At 36.3% G+C, this 17,159-nt stretch overlaps 1 protein-coding gene and 1 long non-coding RNA gene across 17 annotated transcripts in view; one reads left to right on the top strand and one right to left on the bottom strand.

The window, feature by feature from the left end:
* The window catches only part of DLG1 (discs large MAGUK scaffold protein 1), a 267,402-nt gene that overhangs the window by 87,826 nt on the left and 162,417 nt on the right, over positions 1 to 17,159 (top strand). For all 16 annotated transcript variants that reach the window (XM_020887873.2, XM_020887881.2, XM_020887878.2 and 13 more), the window contains one exon: positions 8,876 to 9,040. In XM_020887873.2, coding sequence (XP_020743532.1) covers positions 8,876 to 9,040 — 165 coding nt within the window. The remainder of the gene's footprint in view (positions 1 to 8,875; positions 9,041 to 17,159) is intronic.
* The window catches only part of LOC110133742 (uncharacterized), a 41,971-nt gene that overhangs the window by 5,931 nt on the left and 18,881 nt on the right, over positions 1 to 17,159 (bottom strand). The window lies entirely within an intron of this gene.

Raw genomic sequence — 17,159 nt, 5'->3', positions numbered from 1 at the left:
TGATCTTTGTTAATTTGATTAATATGTGTCTTGGGGTGTTTCGCCTTGGGTTTATCCTGTTTGGGACTCTCTGGGTTTCTTGGACTTGGGTGGCTATTTCCTTCCCCATTTTAGGGAAGTTTTCAGCTATTATCTCCTCGAGTAACTTCTCATGGCCTTTCTTTTTGTCTTCTTCTGGGACTCCTATGATTCGAATGTTGGGGCGTTTCACATTGTCCCAGAGGTGCCTGAGGTTGTCCTCATTTCTTTTGATTCTTTTTTCTTTTTTCCTCTCTGCTTCATTTATTTCCACCATTTTATCTTCTAACTCACTTATCCTATCTTCTGTCTCTGTTATTCTACTCATGGTTCCCTCCAGAGAGTTTTTTATCTCATTTATTTCATTATTAATTTTTAATTGACTTTTTAAAATTTCTTCTAGGTCCTTGTTAAACATTTCTTGCATCTTCTCAATCTTTGTCTCCAGGCAATATATTTGTTACTCCATTTTGTTTTCAAGATTTTGGATCATTTTTATTATCATTATTCTAAATTCTTTTTCAGGTAGATTCCTTATTTCCTCCTCTTTTGTTTGACTTGGTGGGCTTTTTTCATGTTCCTTTAGCTGTTGGGTATTTCTCTGCCTTTTCATCTTGTTTAGATTGCTGTATCTGGAGTGGGCTTTCTGTATTCTTGTGGTCTGTGGTTCCTTTTTATTGTGGAGGTTTCACCCAGTAGGTGGGGTTGGACGATTGGTTTGTCAAGGTTTCCTGGCTAGGGAAGCTTGTGTCAGCGTTCTGGTGTGTGGAATTGGATTTCTTCTCTCTGGAGTGCAATGGAGTGTCCAGTAATGAGTTTTGCGATGGGTCTTTGTGTTAGGTGTGACTTTGGACAGCCTGTATGTTGACACTCAGGTCTATGTTCCTGCATTGCTAAAGAATTTGCGTGGTATGTCTTGTACTGGAGCTTATTGGCTCTTGGGTGGTGGTTGGTTTTGGTGTGGGTATGGAGGCTTTTGGATGGTCTCTTATTCCTTAATGTTCCGTGTAGTCAGGAGTTTTCTGGTTTTCTCAGGTTTTGGGCTTAAGTCTCCTGCCTCTGGATTTCAGTTTTATTCCTCCAATAGTCTCAAGACTTCTCCAACTATACAGAACTGATAATAAAACTTCTAGGTTAATGGTGAAAAGATTCTCCACCGTGAGAGACAACCAGAGAGGTTCACAGAGTTACATGAAGAATAGGAGAGGGAGGAAGGAGATAGAGGTGAGCAGGAGGAGAAAAAGGGGACTCAAGAGGAGAGAGACAGATCTACGCAGTTATCTGTTCCCGGAGTGTTCTCCGTAGCCCAGACACCCACAAAGATTCACAGAGTTGAATTGGGAAGAGAAGGGGAAAGGAGGAAATAGAGGTGTTCTGAGGTAGAAAACAGAGTCAAAAGTGGGAGAGTAATCACCACACTCCTGAATAGAAATGGGAACTGAATATTGGATTCTTAAATGTCCAAAATCTATATCACATACTGAAAAACAAAGATTAAAAATCTAGTGTAGAGGTTAGACTCTTTGAAATACAATATTTAAAAACAAAAACACAAAAAAAAATTTAGAAATGTATATGAAGTTCGGTTTAAGAATAGGGTTTTTTCTCTCTTTTTTTTTTTGGCAAGGTTATAATGAAATGAAAATGAAAATTAAGGAATAATAGAGGAGTATTAGAGGACTTTAAAAGGAAATAGGAGAGAAAAACAAGAAAAAGAAGAAAAAAAAGAAAAAAATTTTTTTCCCTAATTAAAAAAATCGTAAAAATACACGAAAATGAAAGTTGAGGAGTAATGGGGGAGTAATAGGGAATTTTAAAAGAGAAAAAATAAAAAATAAAAAGGGAAAAAAAATTTTTTTTAATTAAAAAATATATATATACATATATATCTAGGAATTTCTTTGGAGTTGTTGCGGTCAGTGTAGGTTGAGTTCAATTTCAGATAGCTCCTCTTTCCAGCTTACACTTCTCGATATCTATAGGCCCCTTCCGGTGTAGTCGGTGTTACCTTCAGGGATTTTAATCTGTTGCACTGGTCCTTTCTAAAGCGGTTCCCTTTGTTTATTTGGCTTCTGTTTGCCGTCTCTTTGGTGTCTAATTTCCGCCCTGACACAGGCGGGCGGAGGTGATCTCTTTATTTAGGTTCACTAGTTCAGTTCAGTCCTGCTACAGGGAGGGCGGGGCGCTGCAGACAAATACCGCTCTGTGTGGATAGCACTCACCACTCTGTGTGGATAGCACTCACCGGCCACACTGGGTTTGCCCCACTCACGGGTGTCAGTGCTTTCCCCGTCTACACTGCTCAGGCTCCCAGCTGCTCTATATGGAGCGGGCCCTGCGTTGAGTGAGGTTCCAGTTTTCGGGTACTCCACAAAAGCGCGGATTCGGTTGCGCCTGCGTTTTGTGCCTTCCCCGGCCTGAGCGGTTCAGGCAGTCAGAGGCTTGGGCGCACTCCCCCTGGATGCGGCGCGCCTTTTCCCTCCGCGGCGAGCGGCTCAGGCAGCCAGAGGCTTGGGCGCAATCTCCCCGGGTACGGCGCGCTTTTTCCCTCCGCGGTCCCAGTGCGCGCCGCCAGGTCTCAGGAAGTCTTTAGATAGGAACCAGGGGCCTGTTTGCAGTGTGGGAGGGGGTGGCTTCTCAGGGGCTGAGTTTGCCCTTTTCCCCTCCCCCCTGCCCCCTACCTCCAGCGGGGATGGGCCGGCTCTTCTCTGGAGTTTCTCAGTCCCCTTGTTTTGCGAACCGCCGGCAGTGTGTTCGGGCCGGTTAATTTTGACCCTTGCTATCCCACAGTTTAAAAAAAGCTCCCTCCGATTGCTCTCAGGGTCTTCGGGCCGGTCCTTACCCTAAGCAATGCCGCCCGCTCCTCTCCGTTCCGCCCCGCTTGTTGCTGGCGGGTACAGGCATCTGGGGTACTTTTCTACTGGGAGTTGCTTTTAGGCACGTAATCTGTGGGCCTTGTTTAATTTTTCCTCCCAGTTAGATTGCCGAAAACTTCCCCCAGTCCCGCCAGCGTGAGGGTTTCCTGGTGATTGGAAACTTCCTCTATCAAGACTCCCTTCCCGGGATGGATCTCCGTCCGTAGCTCTTTTGACTCCCTTTTATATTTTGTCCTACCTCCCTTTGAAGACAATGGGCTGCTTTTCTGGGCGCCTGATGTCCTCTGCTAGCGATCAGAAGTTGTTTTGTGAAATTTGCTCAGCGTTCAAATGCTCTTTCGATGAATTTGTAGGAAAGTGGTCTCCCCGTCCTATTCCTCCGCCATCTTGGCTCCTTTCTTAAGACTTTTATGGTTTTAGTTCTTATATTTAGGTCTTAATCCATTTTGAACTAACATTTTATATATCGTGTGAGAAAAAAGTCTAATTTAACTTTTTTTTGCATCCAGATGTTGAGAATATATTCCTTTCTCATTAAATTTTCTTAGTGCTCATGCTGAAAATCAGTTGACTATAAATCATAGGGTACATTTCTGGACTATTAATTCTATTACACTGCTCTGTGTCTATCCTTGTGCCAGTATCACAGTCTTGATTCATACAGTTTTGAAGGAAGTTTTAAAATTGCAGTGTTAGTCCTCCACTTTGTTCTTCTGTTTCAAGACTGTTTTGATTCTTCTGGGTCTTTTGCAGCCTTTCCTGAGTATTAGGCTCAGCTTGTTAATTTTGAAGAAAGCCAGATGGGATTTTGATTGGGATTGCATTGAGTGATACATGAAAAACTCCTAATTGCTTTTGGAGGATGATAGGGAACCAATTTTTTATCTGTCTTGAAAACTGGTAGATAAAAGAACATGTTCTTCATGTGTGAACTATACCAACAGATAACCAAATAGTAAGTGAAGAGAACTCTTGGATATTTGTGTGTGTATGTATACTTTAATAAATGAAAAAAGAATAATAGATTGTCATCATTTTACAACCCTCATGGAATGAATTGATTTAGGCGTTGAGTATCAGGAGCTCCTAACATCACAAAAGCATATAACCAGACATTATGTGTTACTTGATAGAACAACACAGTACCATCTATAGTCTAGCCAAAAGGATTAAACATGAGACTGATCAAGCTATTACATTCTGCTGCCAGTTTGCAGGAAGTACAGAAGCCAGGGATACTTCCCCTGGTGGCTTAGTGGTAAAGAATCCACCTACCAATGCAGGAGACCTGGGTTTGATCCCTGGGTTAGGAAGATCCCCTGGGGAAGGAATGACAACCCACTCCAGTATTCTTGCCTGGGAAATTCCATGCATGGAGGAGCCTGCTGCCCTGCAGTCCATGGAGTTGCAAAAAAGTCTGACACAACTTAGCTACTAAACAACAACAGAAGCCAGGGGACCATACTGAATTGTTCCATGAATATGAAGTGATTTTACTGGGAAGCCTACAGGTTAAATACCTTGAGTTTCTGAGTAATTATATGGAATATGAAGAGATCAAGGGGCAACTTATGTATTAGAAGATGCATAAAATTTAGCAGGGGGAGTCTGAAAGACATAAAACAAGAAATGGTTCATTCTGAAAAGGAAAGATAGAAATCACTAAAAATTTTATGTCTTTTGAAAAGTGAAGACAAAATTTTTAGTGATTTCTTTCCTTTTCAGAATTTCAGTGATTTCTTCTTTTGTTTTAAATCTTTTCAGACCCCTCCAAATTATAATACATATGGACATTTATGGATATGCTTTGCAAACACATAACTGTGTATACATACTATGTTTATACATACATACACATAGATATACTATCGTTTTTCTTTAAAATGTTCAAAATGTGTTTGTTAGCTTTGAAACATGCTTTCCTCATTCAGTAGTTGTGTCTTCATCTTTTCCCCTTAGAAGAGGTAACTTTTTACCTAATTTAACTTCCACATAACATTTCCTTTCATGTTATTGCTAACATAATTTAAAAACATATATTAATGATAAGCAGCTTATTTCCAAATTTTCTTTGTTTCAAACTAATCTATAGCGAATATCCTTCTGCATGTATTTCTCCCTAAACTACTCCCTAAACTAAGTTGTGGAGTATCTTTAAAGCTGAAAATATAGTAACAAGTTTTCTTCCTTATAGTGTATCTGTTGTTAAGGTATAGATAGAGATGTATAAATTTTGCTTTCACTCATTTGAGCATATAAACTGTTTTGTAAGTATGTCTGTGTTAACTTTAATGTTACTCAGGATAAAGTTAGTAAATTCTTTTCAGTGGTTTTGAAAATAATTGAAGTCTACATGTAAGAATAGATTTCTTATATCCTGTTAAATAAACCGGCTGATGTTGATTTCTTTTGTTGATGTTGATAGTTGTTGTTTTCTGTGTAATTGTACCATTTCACAGAGGATATAGTTTAAAAAGTGATGCTGGAAGTTGTGTAGTAACTTTCAGTGGTCAAATTCATAGTTAAGTTTTTTAAAATATATTTTACAGTATATATGTTTGTCAGAATACCCCAAATATTCCTCAGTAGTGCTGTTTCTTCTAAGATTAATTCCTAAAAGTATAATTACTAGAGAAGTAGAAATATTTTCAGAACTTTTAAAATATTTTACCAGATTGTCTACCAGGAAAAGACCTCTACCAGGAAGCCCATTTCTCTGAATGTTGGCATTGTAATTTTTACTTCCTAAGAAGATGAGCATGTTTTCCTATAAGTTTACAGACCCAATTGTATGTCTTTTGTGAGTATCCCCTTATTATGTTTGTTGACTCATATTCTTCCCCCAGTGATTTATGAGAGCCAGCCTGTAGGGCTAATAATCTTGTTTGTTGTTTTAAACATTTGTTTTCTTTTGTGCCTTGTTTGTGATTTCTTTATATGTGTGTTTAATTTGGGGATGGGTAGCTAAGTTTCTTCTGGTTTTGTGTATGTGCTTAACAGATTCCCAGCCTGGGATGAGAAACATGCGCTTTTATTTTCTTCTCATTCCTATAATTATGATTTCTTTTACTGCTGTGTATGGTATGAAGTAGATTTGGTTTTCTTAAAATTATGTTAATCTTTTAAAAATAGAATGTGTGTGCATGTGAGACAGAGAGGCAAAGATTTTTTTATAAGTAAAAGTATAGTTATCTAATAACTAATTTTCAGTTAGAATTTGAAAAGGCTGAGTTTTTTTGTCTTTTTTTTCCTTTTTTTTTTTCTTTTTTTTTTTTTGTACAAGTTATTAGGATAAGAAGAGCAGACTAAATTAGCTGACTGGCTTTGTATGTTGACTTCACTTAAATATATCTTTAGAGATACAGTGTTCAGCTAACATTGGGTAAAAAATGGACAAATCAGTGTTCAGGTTTCTTTTTCATCTAGCTTTGAAGTCTTATTTGTACTTACTTTTCATTGTGGTAAAAATACATATAAGATGGAATTTACCACCTTAACCATTTTTGAGTTTGCAGTTCAATGGTATTATATGCGTCTACATTGTTGAACAACCATCACCACCATCCATTCGCATAACTTTTAATCTAGTAAAACTGAAATTTTATGCCTGTTGAGCAGTAACTCAGAATTCTCTACTGACACCAGTCCATGACAACCACTGTTCTACTTTGTCTTTATGATTTTGACCACTCTGAGTACCTCATGTAAGTGGAGTCATACAGTATTTGTCTTTTCGTGACTGGTTTATTTCACTAGCATAATGTCTACAAGATTCATCCATGTTGTAACATATTACAGAATTTCTTTTGTTAGGGCTGAATAATTGTGTATATATACCTCATTTTGCTTATCCATCCATCCATTGGTAGATACTTGGGTTTCTTCCATGTTTTAGTTACTGTGAATAATGCTAGTATGAACACTGGTGTAGAACTCTCTCTTCAAGACCATGCTTTCAGTTCTTTTGGTTATATGCTCAGAATTGGAATTCTTGGGTCATATGGTAATCATATTTTCAATTTTTTTAGGAACCACCATACTATTTTCTACGGTGGCTGTACCATTTTACATTTCTACCAATAGTGCAAAGCGTTCTGATTTCTCTACAGCCTTACCAGTGTTTGTTTTCTGTTTTTTTTTTTAACCAGTTTTTTTTTTTAATAATTCTTTTACTGAACTACAGTTGGTTTACAATGTTGTGTTAATTACTGCTGTACAGCAAAGAGATTCAGTTACAAATACGCATCCTTTCTTATATATGTACATATATGTATTCTTTTCATTCTTTTCCATTATGGTTTGTCATAGAATATTAAATATATTTCATATATTTCTCTGTGCTGTACAGTAGAACCTTGGCTATTTTTTTAGGAGTAGCCATTCCAGTGATTGTCAGGTTTTCATTTGCATTTCTCTAATGATAGTGATGTTAAGCATCTTTTCATGTGCTTACTGCCTCTTTGTATGTCTTTTTTGGAATTCTTTGCCCATTTTTTAATTGAATTGTTTGTTTTTGTTGAATTTTAGAAGCTTTCTGTATATTCTGGACATTAATCCCTTGTCAGATATATGATTGTAAATATTTTCTCCCATTTCTTTTCACTCTCTGGATAGAGTCATTGGATGCACAAAACTGTTGCTTCTGCCTTTGGTGTCATAGCCAAAAACTAATAGCCAAATGCAATGTCTTAAAGCTTTTCCTCTAACTATTTTATTCTTTTAAGTCTTACATCTATGCCCTTGATCCACCTTGAGTTAATTTTTGTATATAGTATTTCATAAGGGTCCAACTTCATCCTTTTATGTGTCATTATGTGATTTTTGCAGCACCATTTGTTGAAAAGATTGTCTTTCCCTACTGAATGGTCTTGGCATCCCCCTGAAAAATAATTTGTGTGTGTGAGGATCTTTTTCTGAATTCTGCTTTGTTCCATTGGTCCATATGTCTGTCTTCATGCCAATAACAAACTGTTTTGATTACTGTAGCTTTGTAGTAAGTTTTGAAATGAGAAAGAGTGAGCCTTTCATCTTTGGTCTTTTTTTTTTTTTCATGGTTATTTTGGCTATTCGAATCCCTTTAGATCCAAATGAATTTTAGGATGGGTTTTTTAATTTCTATAAAAAATGTCATTGGAGTTTTGATAGGAATTTGATTAAATTTGCAGTATTGCTTTACGTAGTATTGACATCTTACCAATATTAAATCTTAACCTGTGAATACAGGATGTGTTTCCATTTATTTATGTTATTCATGGCCCAAGTCTTTCACCTTGTTGGTTGAGTTCATTCCTGGTTTTTTTTTTTTATGCTATTGTAAATAGAATTGTTTTCATAGTTTTCAGATTGTATGTGTATAGAAATAACAACTGATTATGTGTAGAAATGCAGCTGATTTTTGTGTGTCAACTTTTGTAGGATACAAAGCAGTGTCCCATTGCTTTGCTGTATTCAGTAGTTCTGACAGCTTTTTTGCTGAGTCTTTATTGATAGAAGATAGAGATAAATCTGCTTCTTTCCAATTTGATGCCTTTTATTTCTTCTTCTTGCCTTATTGTTCTGGCTACATCTTCCAATACCACATTGAACAGAGGTGGTAAAATTGATCCAAATTAAACATAGTATACATCCAAGTTTTCCCCTGATGTTGCAAGCCTTCAGCATACTCAAGATTGCAGAATTATATCAGACAGATTATGCCTGTGCAGCTGTTACTTAGGTGGGGGCAACAGATTTCTGGTGTTTCTTACTTTACCATCTTCCCAGATTCTGAATTATCTTTAATAATCAGATAACTTTTAAAATATTGGCATGACTTTAAAATGGAGAACCGTGTCTCTCAGACTTTCTGTATTAAACCATAAAATACACTTTTCATGTAGCTAAATATTATTATTTGGGTAGTTAGGAAAATCATGATTTGAATCGAATTCATGTTGCTTTTCAGAGCTTTCTCATATTTAATAATACTTTGTGTTTTACAGAAATACCGGTATCAGGATGAAGATACACCTCCTCAAGAGCACATCTCTCCACAAATCACTAATGAGGTGATAGGTCCGGAATTGGTTCATGTCTCAGAGAAGAACCTGTCAGAAATTGAAAACGTCCATGGATTTGTTTCTCACTCTCATATTTCACCAGTAAAGGTAAGATAATAATTTTGTTGCTATGAGTTATTTGTTACTTTTGTTATTAATGTCACACATGCTTAGAGGGAACTGTTCTTTCATGTATGATTTTCTGACCTTAGTTTTTTCTGGTTTTTATAGTTGCAAGAAATTTCATGTTATTTATTAGCATTCTAAAGATATTTTAAAACTGTATTTTATAAATAAATTTTATTCATTGATATGATCTTGAAGCCTAAGAGTCCTCATGAAGGAAATAGGTATTATATTTCAAATACTCACAATGAAATATTTTTAAACTTGTAAAAAAATAAATTAGTAGGTTCAGAAAAAGAGCTTAACAGTATCTTTGAAGTCCAATATGTGGCTTTACCTGACACCATCACCTTGTTTCTTCCCTCAGGAATAACCACAGTCCTGGTTTCACAAGTTTAGATTTCTAATCAATATATTCTTTCTTTGCCTGTGTTTGTTTTATATAATTGGAATTATACTATGTGTAATCTCAACTTGCATTTTTTGCTCAACATTATATTCTCAAAATTCATTATTTTCACTGCCCTAGAGTTTTCTATTTTATGAATATACTATAACTTACCTTATTTTTGATGGCTGTTATTTTCAGATTATTAGTAGTGTTAAAAATGTGGTTAAAATTGTAGGTTATATATAACATCTTTACAGATAACACCAGATTATTTTTCCAACTGGTTGTATAATTTATATTTTCAACAGCAGTATGTAACAGTTTTAATTGATCTATAGTCTCAGTATTTTCTATATTTTTGCCATTGTTTTGGGTTTGAAGTAGCATCTTACTGGGATTTTAGTGTACATTGCACTGTTTGATAATACTGATCATTTAGATTTCCTATTCTGTGACATACCACCTCAATAATTTTTTTCATTTTTGTATTGGATTTTTCTTTTTACTGATTTGTACAAGTTCACTATATATTCTGGATTCTAATCCTTTGTTCAGTTCAGTTCAGTTCAGTCACTCAGTCGTGTCCGACTCTTTGTGATCCCATGAATCTCAGCACGCCAGGCCTCCCTGTCCATCACCAACTCCCGGAGTCTACTCAAACCCATGTCCATCTAGTCAGTGATGCTATCCAATCATCTCATCCTCTGTCGTCCCCTTCTCCTCCTGCTCCCAGTCCTTCCCAGCATCAGGGTCTTTTCCAATGAGTCAACTCTTCGCATGAGTTGACCAAAGTACTGGAGTTTCAGCTTCAGCATCAGTCCTTCCAGTGAACACCCAGGACTGATCTCCTTTGGGATGGACTGGCTGGATCTCCTTGCAATCCTTGTTAGTTGCATATATTTTATATAAGAACATTTCCTACTAGTAAACCTTAAAGTGGGTTTTGTAATTCTCTTTGAGGGATGATTTCATATTACTGGTTAAAAAATTTAATGATTATATAGTATCACTAAGATTTTTAGTTAATGAGTTTTCTAGGTATTTGTCCATTTCATATTTACTTTGAAATATTCTCAACATCCTATTTTTTTTTAATGTCTGCAGCATATTTAGGTGTAGCCCCCTTTTCATTCCTAGTATTGTTTATTTATGCCTTCTCCCCCCCCCCCCCCCCCGAATTATTCTTGCCAAAGAAGGTCACTTTCAGAGAACCATGTCTTTTACTAGAAAACAGACTGGTGGTTGCCAAGGGAAGGGGGTTGGAGGAGGGATGGATGGGAAGGTTGGGACTAGGAGACGAAAGGTTTTCTATAAAGAATGGATAAACAGAAAGGTCCTACTGTATGGCACAGAGAACTGTATTCAGTGTCCTATGATAAGCCATAATGGAAAGAGTACTAAAGATGTGTATATATGTATAACTGAATCACTTGGTTGTATAGCAGTAATTAATACAACATTGTAGATCAACTATATACCTAAATAAGTAAATAAGAACATGTCTTTTAAAAGAAATCATCTCCTGTGCTCCTCCCCCATGTGCTGCCACACCCACCCTCTTTCATATACACATATACATATACATATATATATATACACACACACACATGCTTATGTACATATATAAATGTGTGGATAGCCTCCATATCTGCCGGAGCCTGCCGGCAAACCAACCGGTCATGGGCTCAATCGCCGAAATACCTAAGAAATAAAGACTCGGAAAGATGGGGTTGAGAGGGACGGAGTCAGCTCTCGACTGAAACCGACAACTTTATTGAGGAGTAACATGCTTATATATGCTAACAGGACTCGCTAAATTTAGATCAAGGACATGTATACTGCAGAATCGCAGGCATTAGTCTTCGCTCAGGAATTTTATCTCAACTCCTTAAGACTATCAGAGCAAGGGAGTGGCGTCTTAGTATGATTACAATCAGTTAAAAGATTATCATGATTACAATCAATTAAAGATTATCTAAAGATTACCTAGACATAAACCATACACAGGAGCCTGACAATCTCGTCAGGAAAATGGGTAAAAGGTCGCTACAGCAATTTCCTTGAGGGAGGTGAGAAAGGTCAACCTGTACTTTAATAAATCAGGGGTGGCGGGACAGAGAGGGACCTCTTGATCTCTCTCAGGGCCAAGAAGGAGCCTGAGCAGTCAGGCTGGCTCCCCGCACATATCAATCAAAGATTGTGTTTGGCAGAGGCAGTCTGATCTTCCCCTGGGAGGATAAATGAAAATAAAGTACACAGAGGGAAGAAATCAGTTGGTTATTAGTGACAGAGACAGTTTTCCTTCTATTTTTTCCCCTTTCTCCTCTTACCAGTATTGTTTTATTTTTCTTACTTTCCATGAGTTTATTCTGTTTGATTTTTTTTCCCCGTAGCTTCTCAGTTTGGTTGCTTATTACGTTATCAGCTTTTTCTAATGCTATTTGAATTTGTAAATTTCCCTTTAAATAGCACTTTATCTGTAACCTACAGGTTTAATATGCAATGTTTATCATCATTCAAGCTTTTTATTTCCATTATGATTTTTTCTTTGCCCCATGAGTTGTTTAAAAATATTTTAATTGTGTTGCATGCATGCTCAGTTGTGTCTGACTCTTTGCAACGTTATGGACTATAGTCAGCCAATCTCCTCTGTCCATGTAATTTTCCAGGCAAGAATACTGGAGTAGGTTGCCAGTTTCTACTCCAGGGAATCTTCCCAACCCAGGGATTGAACCCACATCTCCTGTGTCTCTTTCACTGGCAGGTGAATTCCTTACCACTGCACCATCTGGGAAGTCCCTATCATGTCTTCTTTTGAATTTTATTTTTTCATCTCATTTTTCCTTCTCACTAGCTTGGAAGTTCTGTTTCTTTTCCTTTGATGGTCATTCTTGAAATTGTTTTAGAAGCTTTAATATACATGTTTCACTGACAGAAATTTAAACAATAAATTTACTCTCATTTTGAACAACAAAAGAATCTTAGAACACGAATTCTGAGCACTCCTTCCTGCTTAATATGCTGTTCTTATCAGCCTATGCCTATATTCTCTTGACTGAATTAATAAAACCTATTTCTTCAGTTGAAAATCCCTCCCAGGTATGTATGATTCTTGTTTCTAAAATTTTGGATTTTTGGTGATTATAATTGTTAAAAATTGTCCAAAGTCAGTTTGCACACACTCAGGCTCTCAGTTTTTTTGTAGGTGTTTGGTAGTTACTTCTGTAGATATGCAGATTCTCATATAAGCAGACATTTAAACAGATAATGAGCCAGGTAGCATAAAGTATTTTATATAGCCTCTTTAAAAAATTATTTATTTATTTATTTGGCTGGGCTGGATCTTAGTTGTGGCATGTGGGATCTAGTTCTCTGACCAGGGATTGAACCCAGTTCTTCTGCAATGGAAGCGCAGAGTCTTAGCCACTGGACCTCCAGGGAAGTCCTTAGCCTCTTTAAATATGATGAAGCCTCAACTTTCTGTTGTTGCATAAAATGCTCACTCTCAGCAAATAAAATAATATTCCAGAGACCAAGATTTTGTTACATAGAATTTCTAGACATCTTGGGATAAACCTAAGGTGCCATCCCTAAGGCTTTAAGCCTCTTCAGAGACTTTTCTTTCCCTTGTACATGAGTGGATTGTGTCTTTAATTCAGCCAATCCATATAAATGAAGTATAATGAGTTTCAGCAGTGAAAGCCCACTTCATTCATTATATTTGGGGAGCTTTTGGTGTTAAAGATAACAAAGTTCCTATAGTAACCATTTACTTTATACTTAAATGTTAGCTGACCGGCCTAGGAATGTGAATTCTTGATTAGGACAACTGACTGTCCATAAAGTAATAGTTCTCAGCTGTGGCTGAACATTGAAATCACTTTTAAAAGTTTTAAAATTTATATCTCAGAGATTAAGATTTAATTGTTCTGGGATAGAGTCTGGCTTTGGAGAGTTATGACAGTTCTCTATGTGTTTCTGGTAGATAGCCACTGTTGAGAAGCACTACCTTAGAACCTAGCTTAATTGAACCACCATACACATCTTTACTGTCTGTCTTGAAGTATTTTAAAGTGAATTTCGGACATCTTTTAATTTAATCCTCACTCTGCAGTGAGACTAAGTATTTCCAGTTGTTGAAAGAGAAAATGTTATTACTTTTTAAAGATTTTCTCTCACTTGCTTCCTTAATTTGACTCCTTTTCTCCTGACTTTCTTACCATAAGAGAACTAAGTCAGTTTTGCCTTATTCTTTTGGTATCTGCTTTAAAAATCCTTTGGTCCTTTGCAGTTAATTATTAAAACAATAAAGGATTATATCTCTCATCGCATTTCCCCCCTTCCCGGGCTTTTTAAAGACAAGTTTGACAGTTCAGTTCAGTTCAGTTGCTCAGTCGTGTCCGACTCTGCGACCCCATGGACTGCAGCACACCAAGCCTCCCTGTCCATCACCAACTCCCGGAGCTTGCACAAACTTACATCCATCGAATCGGTAATGCCATCCAACCATTTCATCCTCTATCGTCCCCTTCTCCTCCTGCCTTCAATCTTTCCCAGCATCAGGGTCTTTTCCAAAGAGTCAGTTCTTCACATCAGGTTGCCAAAGTATCGAAGTTTCAGCGTCAGTCCTTCCAATGAATACTCAGGACTGATTTCCTTTTAGGATTGACTGTTGGATCTCCTTGTTGTCCAAGGGACTCTCAAGAGTCCACCACCACAGTTTAAAAGCATTAATTCTTTGGCATTCAGCTTTCTTTATGGCCCAACTGTCACATTCATACGACTACTGGAAAAACCATAGCTTTGACTAGACAAACTTTTGTCAGCAGAGTAATCAGAACAAGATCCAGTTTCCCCCACAGTCAGTATCTCCCGTCAGGAAGCTTCCGTAAGCCTCTTATCCTTACTCATCAGAGGGTAGACAGAATGAAAACCACAGTCACAACCACAAAACTAACCAAACTGATCACATGGACCATAGCCTTGTCCAACTCAATGAAACTATGAGCCATGCTGTGTATAGGGCCACCCAAGATGGACAGGTCATGGTGGAGAGTTCTGACAAAATGTGGTCCACTGGAGAAGGGAGTGGCAAACCACTTCAGTATTCTTGCCTTGAGAACACCATGAACAGTGTGAAAAGTTTGACAGAGGTTTATTTAAAGAAGTATGCTATGGAGCTTAAAATTTCCTTTACTTTTAGTTGTAAACCACACCTTTTTTATATTTTATCTTTTCTGAAATTGGCTTACATCTTATAGTTTGCTGGTTTTACTATTGCCATAGTGAAGTGGCAGTTTGAGTATTTGTATGCAAATCTTTGACAAATTTTGGTTAAAATCAAGAAAGTACTAGTCTCAGAGCATCTTAGTGTACTATGGTAATAATTCAGCTGGTCTCATTGGAAAGCAGCTGAATCTATCAGTCCTTATATGTCTTGCTGTTTCTCATTTTGTTTTCTTGTATAAGATATTAACAGCATCAGTCTCTGAAATAGTTATAGATAAACTTCTGGTGCAGTTAGGTAGAGAAATTGGATATCATCATTGTATTCTCTGTTTTTCTTGCTGGCTCTCTTGATTTATATCTGGGAAGTGATAAGGATTTTCTTTACCAGTAGAAGAAATTATCTCACTTCTCTTTCACCTGTTTCTGAGTCATACTTTACATCTTACTGTTTTTAATGACAGTTTTTTTTCCCTATTATAAACTTGTTTTACGTGTTTTCTCATGTTAAATTTTTTTTTAAAAACCTGATACATAATACTACATAGTATATTTGTACTTTGATTTGATGAACACTTTTGGTGTTCACTATTTGTTATTTCCATTTTTACTAGGTTTCATAAAGAAAGCTGCAGTGAATCATCTTGGGGCATCTAAAGTATGTTTAGGTTGTTTTCTTAGAATGGTTTTCCAGAAGTCAAATTACTGGGTCAGAAATTTTGATAGACTGGATTTTTGAGAGACTATTTTCTGATACATTTGTAATTTAAGAATTATTAAAACTGCACCATTTGGGGTATTTCTTCCTGCTTCTCCTGTCTTATGCATAGATTAAAATTTGAGGAGGAAGCATAGAACTGGGGTAGTATAATAGCAAAATGGTTAAGGTTACTTTGTGTTAGAAAACCAAATTTTTAAAAAACAGCCTTGTTTTGACATAAGGCAAGTTTTAATTTTTAAAAAATTTTACAAATAGCTGCAAATGTTTTAGGAAGCTTAATAATGAAGTATATTTTATTTAAAATAAATATAAGATTACCAGATTAGCAATTAAAAAATAAAGCTAATATAAAGAGCTTCTCAGCTTTTATAGTATTGTGGTTGGAATGAAGCAAGTAACACTGTACTATACATAGAGCTCAGTATATGAATTATTATTTTTTTAATTTGAAAACTTACATTTGAATAGTAGCGATTTGCTGAGTAGAATGTAAATTAGGCACTACTTTTGTTGTTCACAATTCTTATGAATGTTAATAGAAAAATAAGATTAATAGATGATTGCTTTAAAATCAACTGTTAGAATATTAGTTTTGTTTATTAAATAACATGCATTTAGCATTTATTAAACATCTGTGCTGATAAGTTTGTTAAACTTCAATGATTGGTATTTCTTATGGAGAGATATTATAACATGGTATGATGTAACATGAAAAAGAGAGAAATTAAATTCTTGAAGTATTCCAAAAAAGAAAGTTGACATTTGGACAAGTGCTGAAGGATGTGTACAAGATGCCAATTCAGAGAAGATAGTTACTGGAGAAAATAAGTACAGTGGGAGGGTGATTGTCTGAGGAAACTGTAAAAATGCAGGAAAGTTCATGAACTGTAGCTGATGTTTAGGATGGTTGTTCAGAAATGAGGACAAGGTAAGAAGGACCTTGATCCTGAGCTGATGAGTGGCCCTATGAAGGTTTTGCCACCATGAAACATGCTGTGAAATAATCTGTCAAGGTGTTGTAGTGCTAATGCTGATTCTCTTTACTGAAGTAATGAATGAAGTAAGATAGTGATTGAAAGTTACTTAATTCAGTTATTAGCATAAAACATTAAAGTATGATTTGGACTTCCCTGGCAGTCCAGTGGTTTAGACTGTGCTTCCACTGCAGGTGGCATGGGTTTAATCCCTGCTTGGGGAACTAAGATGCCATTTGGTGTGGCCCAAAAAAAGGTGATTATTTTTAAAAAGTAATTGTGATTTAGGACTCTAAAAGGGAAGTTTCTTGCCAGTGCTAAATAGTTTCAAGAAAGAAGTCGGCAACATAAGTGTTGAAAAATCCTAACCTGAAGGGTATGGACATAGTGGGTAGATTTTTGTGGTATGTGAGAATCTTTAAAGTAAGGTTAGATTTTAAACAGTTCTAAATATAGTCATATATATGATAAGAAAAGTGTTTAAGATTCTTTAAACTGAAAATGATCTAAGAATTAGGGAAAATGGCCAGAACTTTAAATTGAACAAATAAAATCTCAGCCTTTTTCAAAATAGATTTAAATCTAGATGGAGTGACAAGGGTGAGATGGCTTAGTATAAGATGTTACAATCGTCATTGGGTAAATAAAAGAGTTCATGTTTTAACTTTGTCTTCAGTGACAAGGAAAATTATTTTTTATGTGCAAAGTAAATGTAGTTGAGGGACTTGAAATTGAAGACAGAACAGGGTATGTGAACAGATAATTATTTTAAATAAGTATATCTTCTAG

Source organism: Odocoileus virginianus, chromosome 4, assembly GCF_023699985.2.
Source record: "Odocoileus virginianus isolate 20LAN1187 ecotype Illinois chromosome 4, Ovbor_1.2, whole genome shotgun sequence".
Taxonomy (NCBI): Eukaryota; Metazoa; Chordata; class Mammalia; order Artiodactyla; family Cervidae; genus Odocoileus; species Odocoileus virginianus.
The sequence above is the reverse complement of the archived record's forward strand: the minus strand, read 5'-3'. Positions and strand labels throughout refer to the sequence as shown.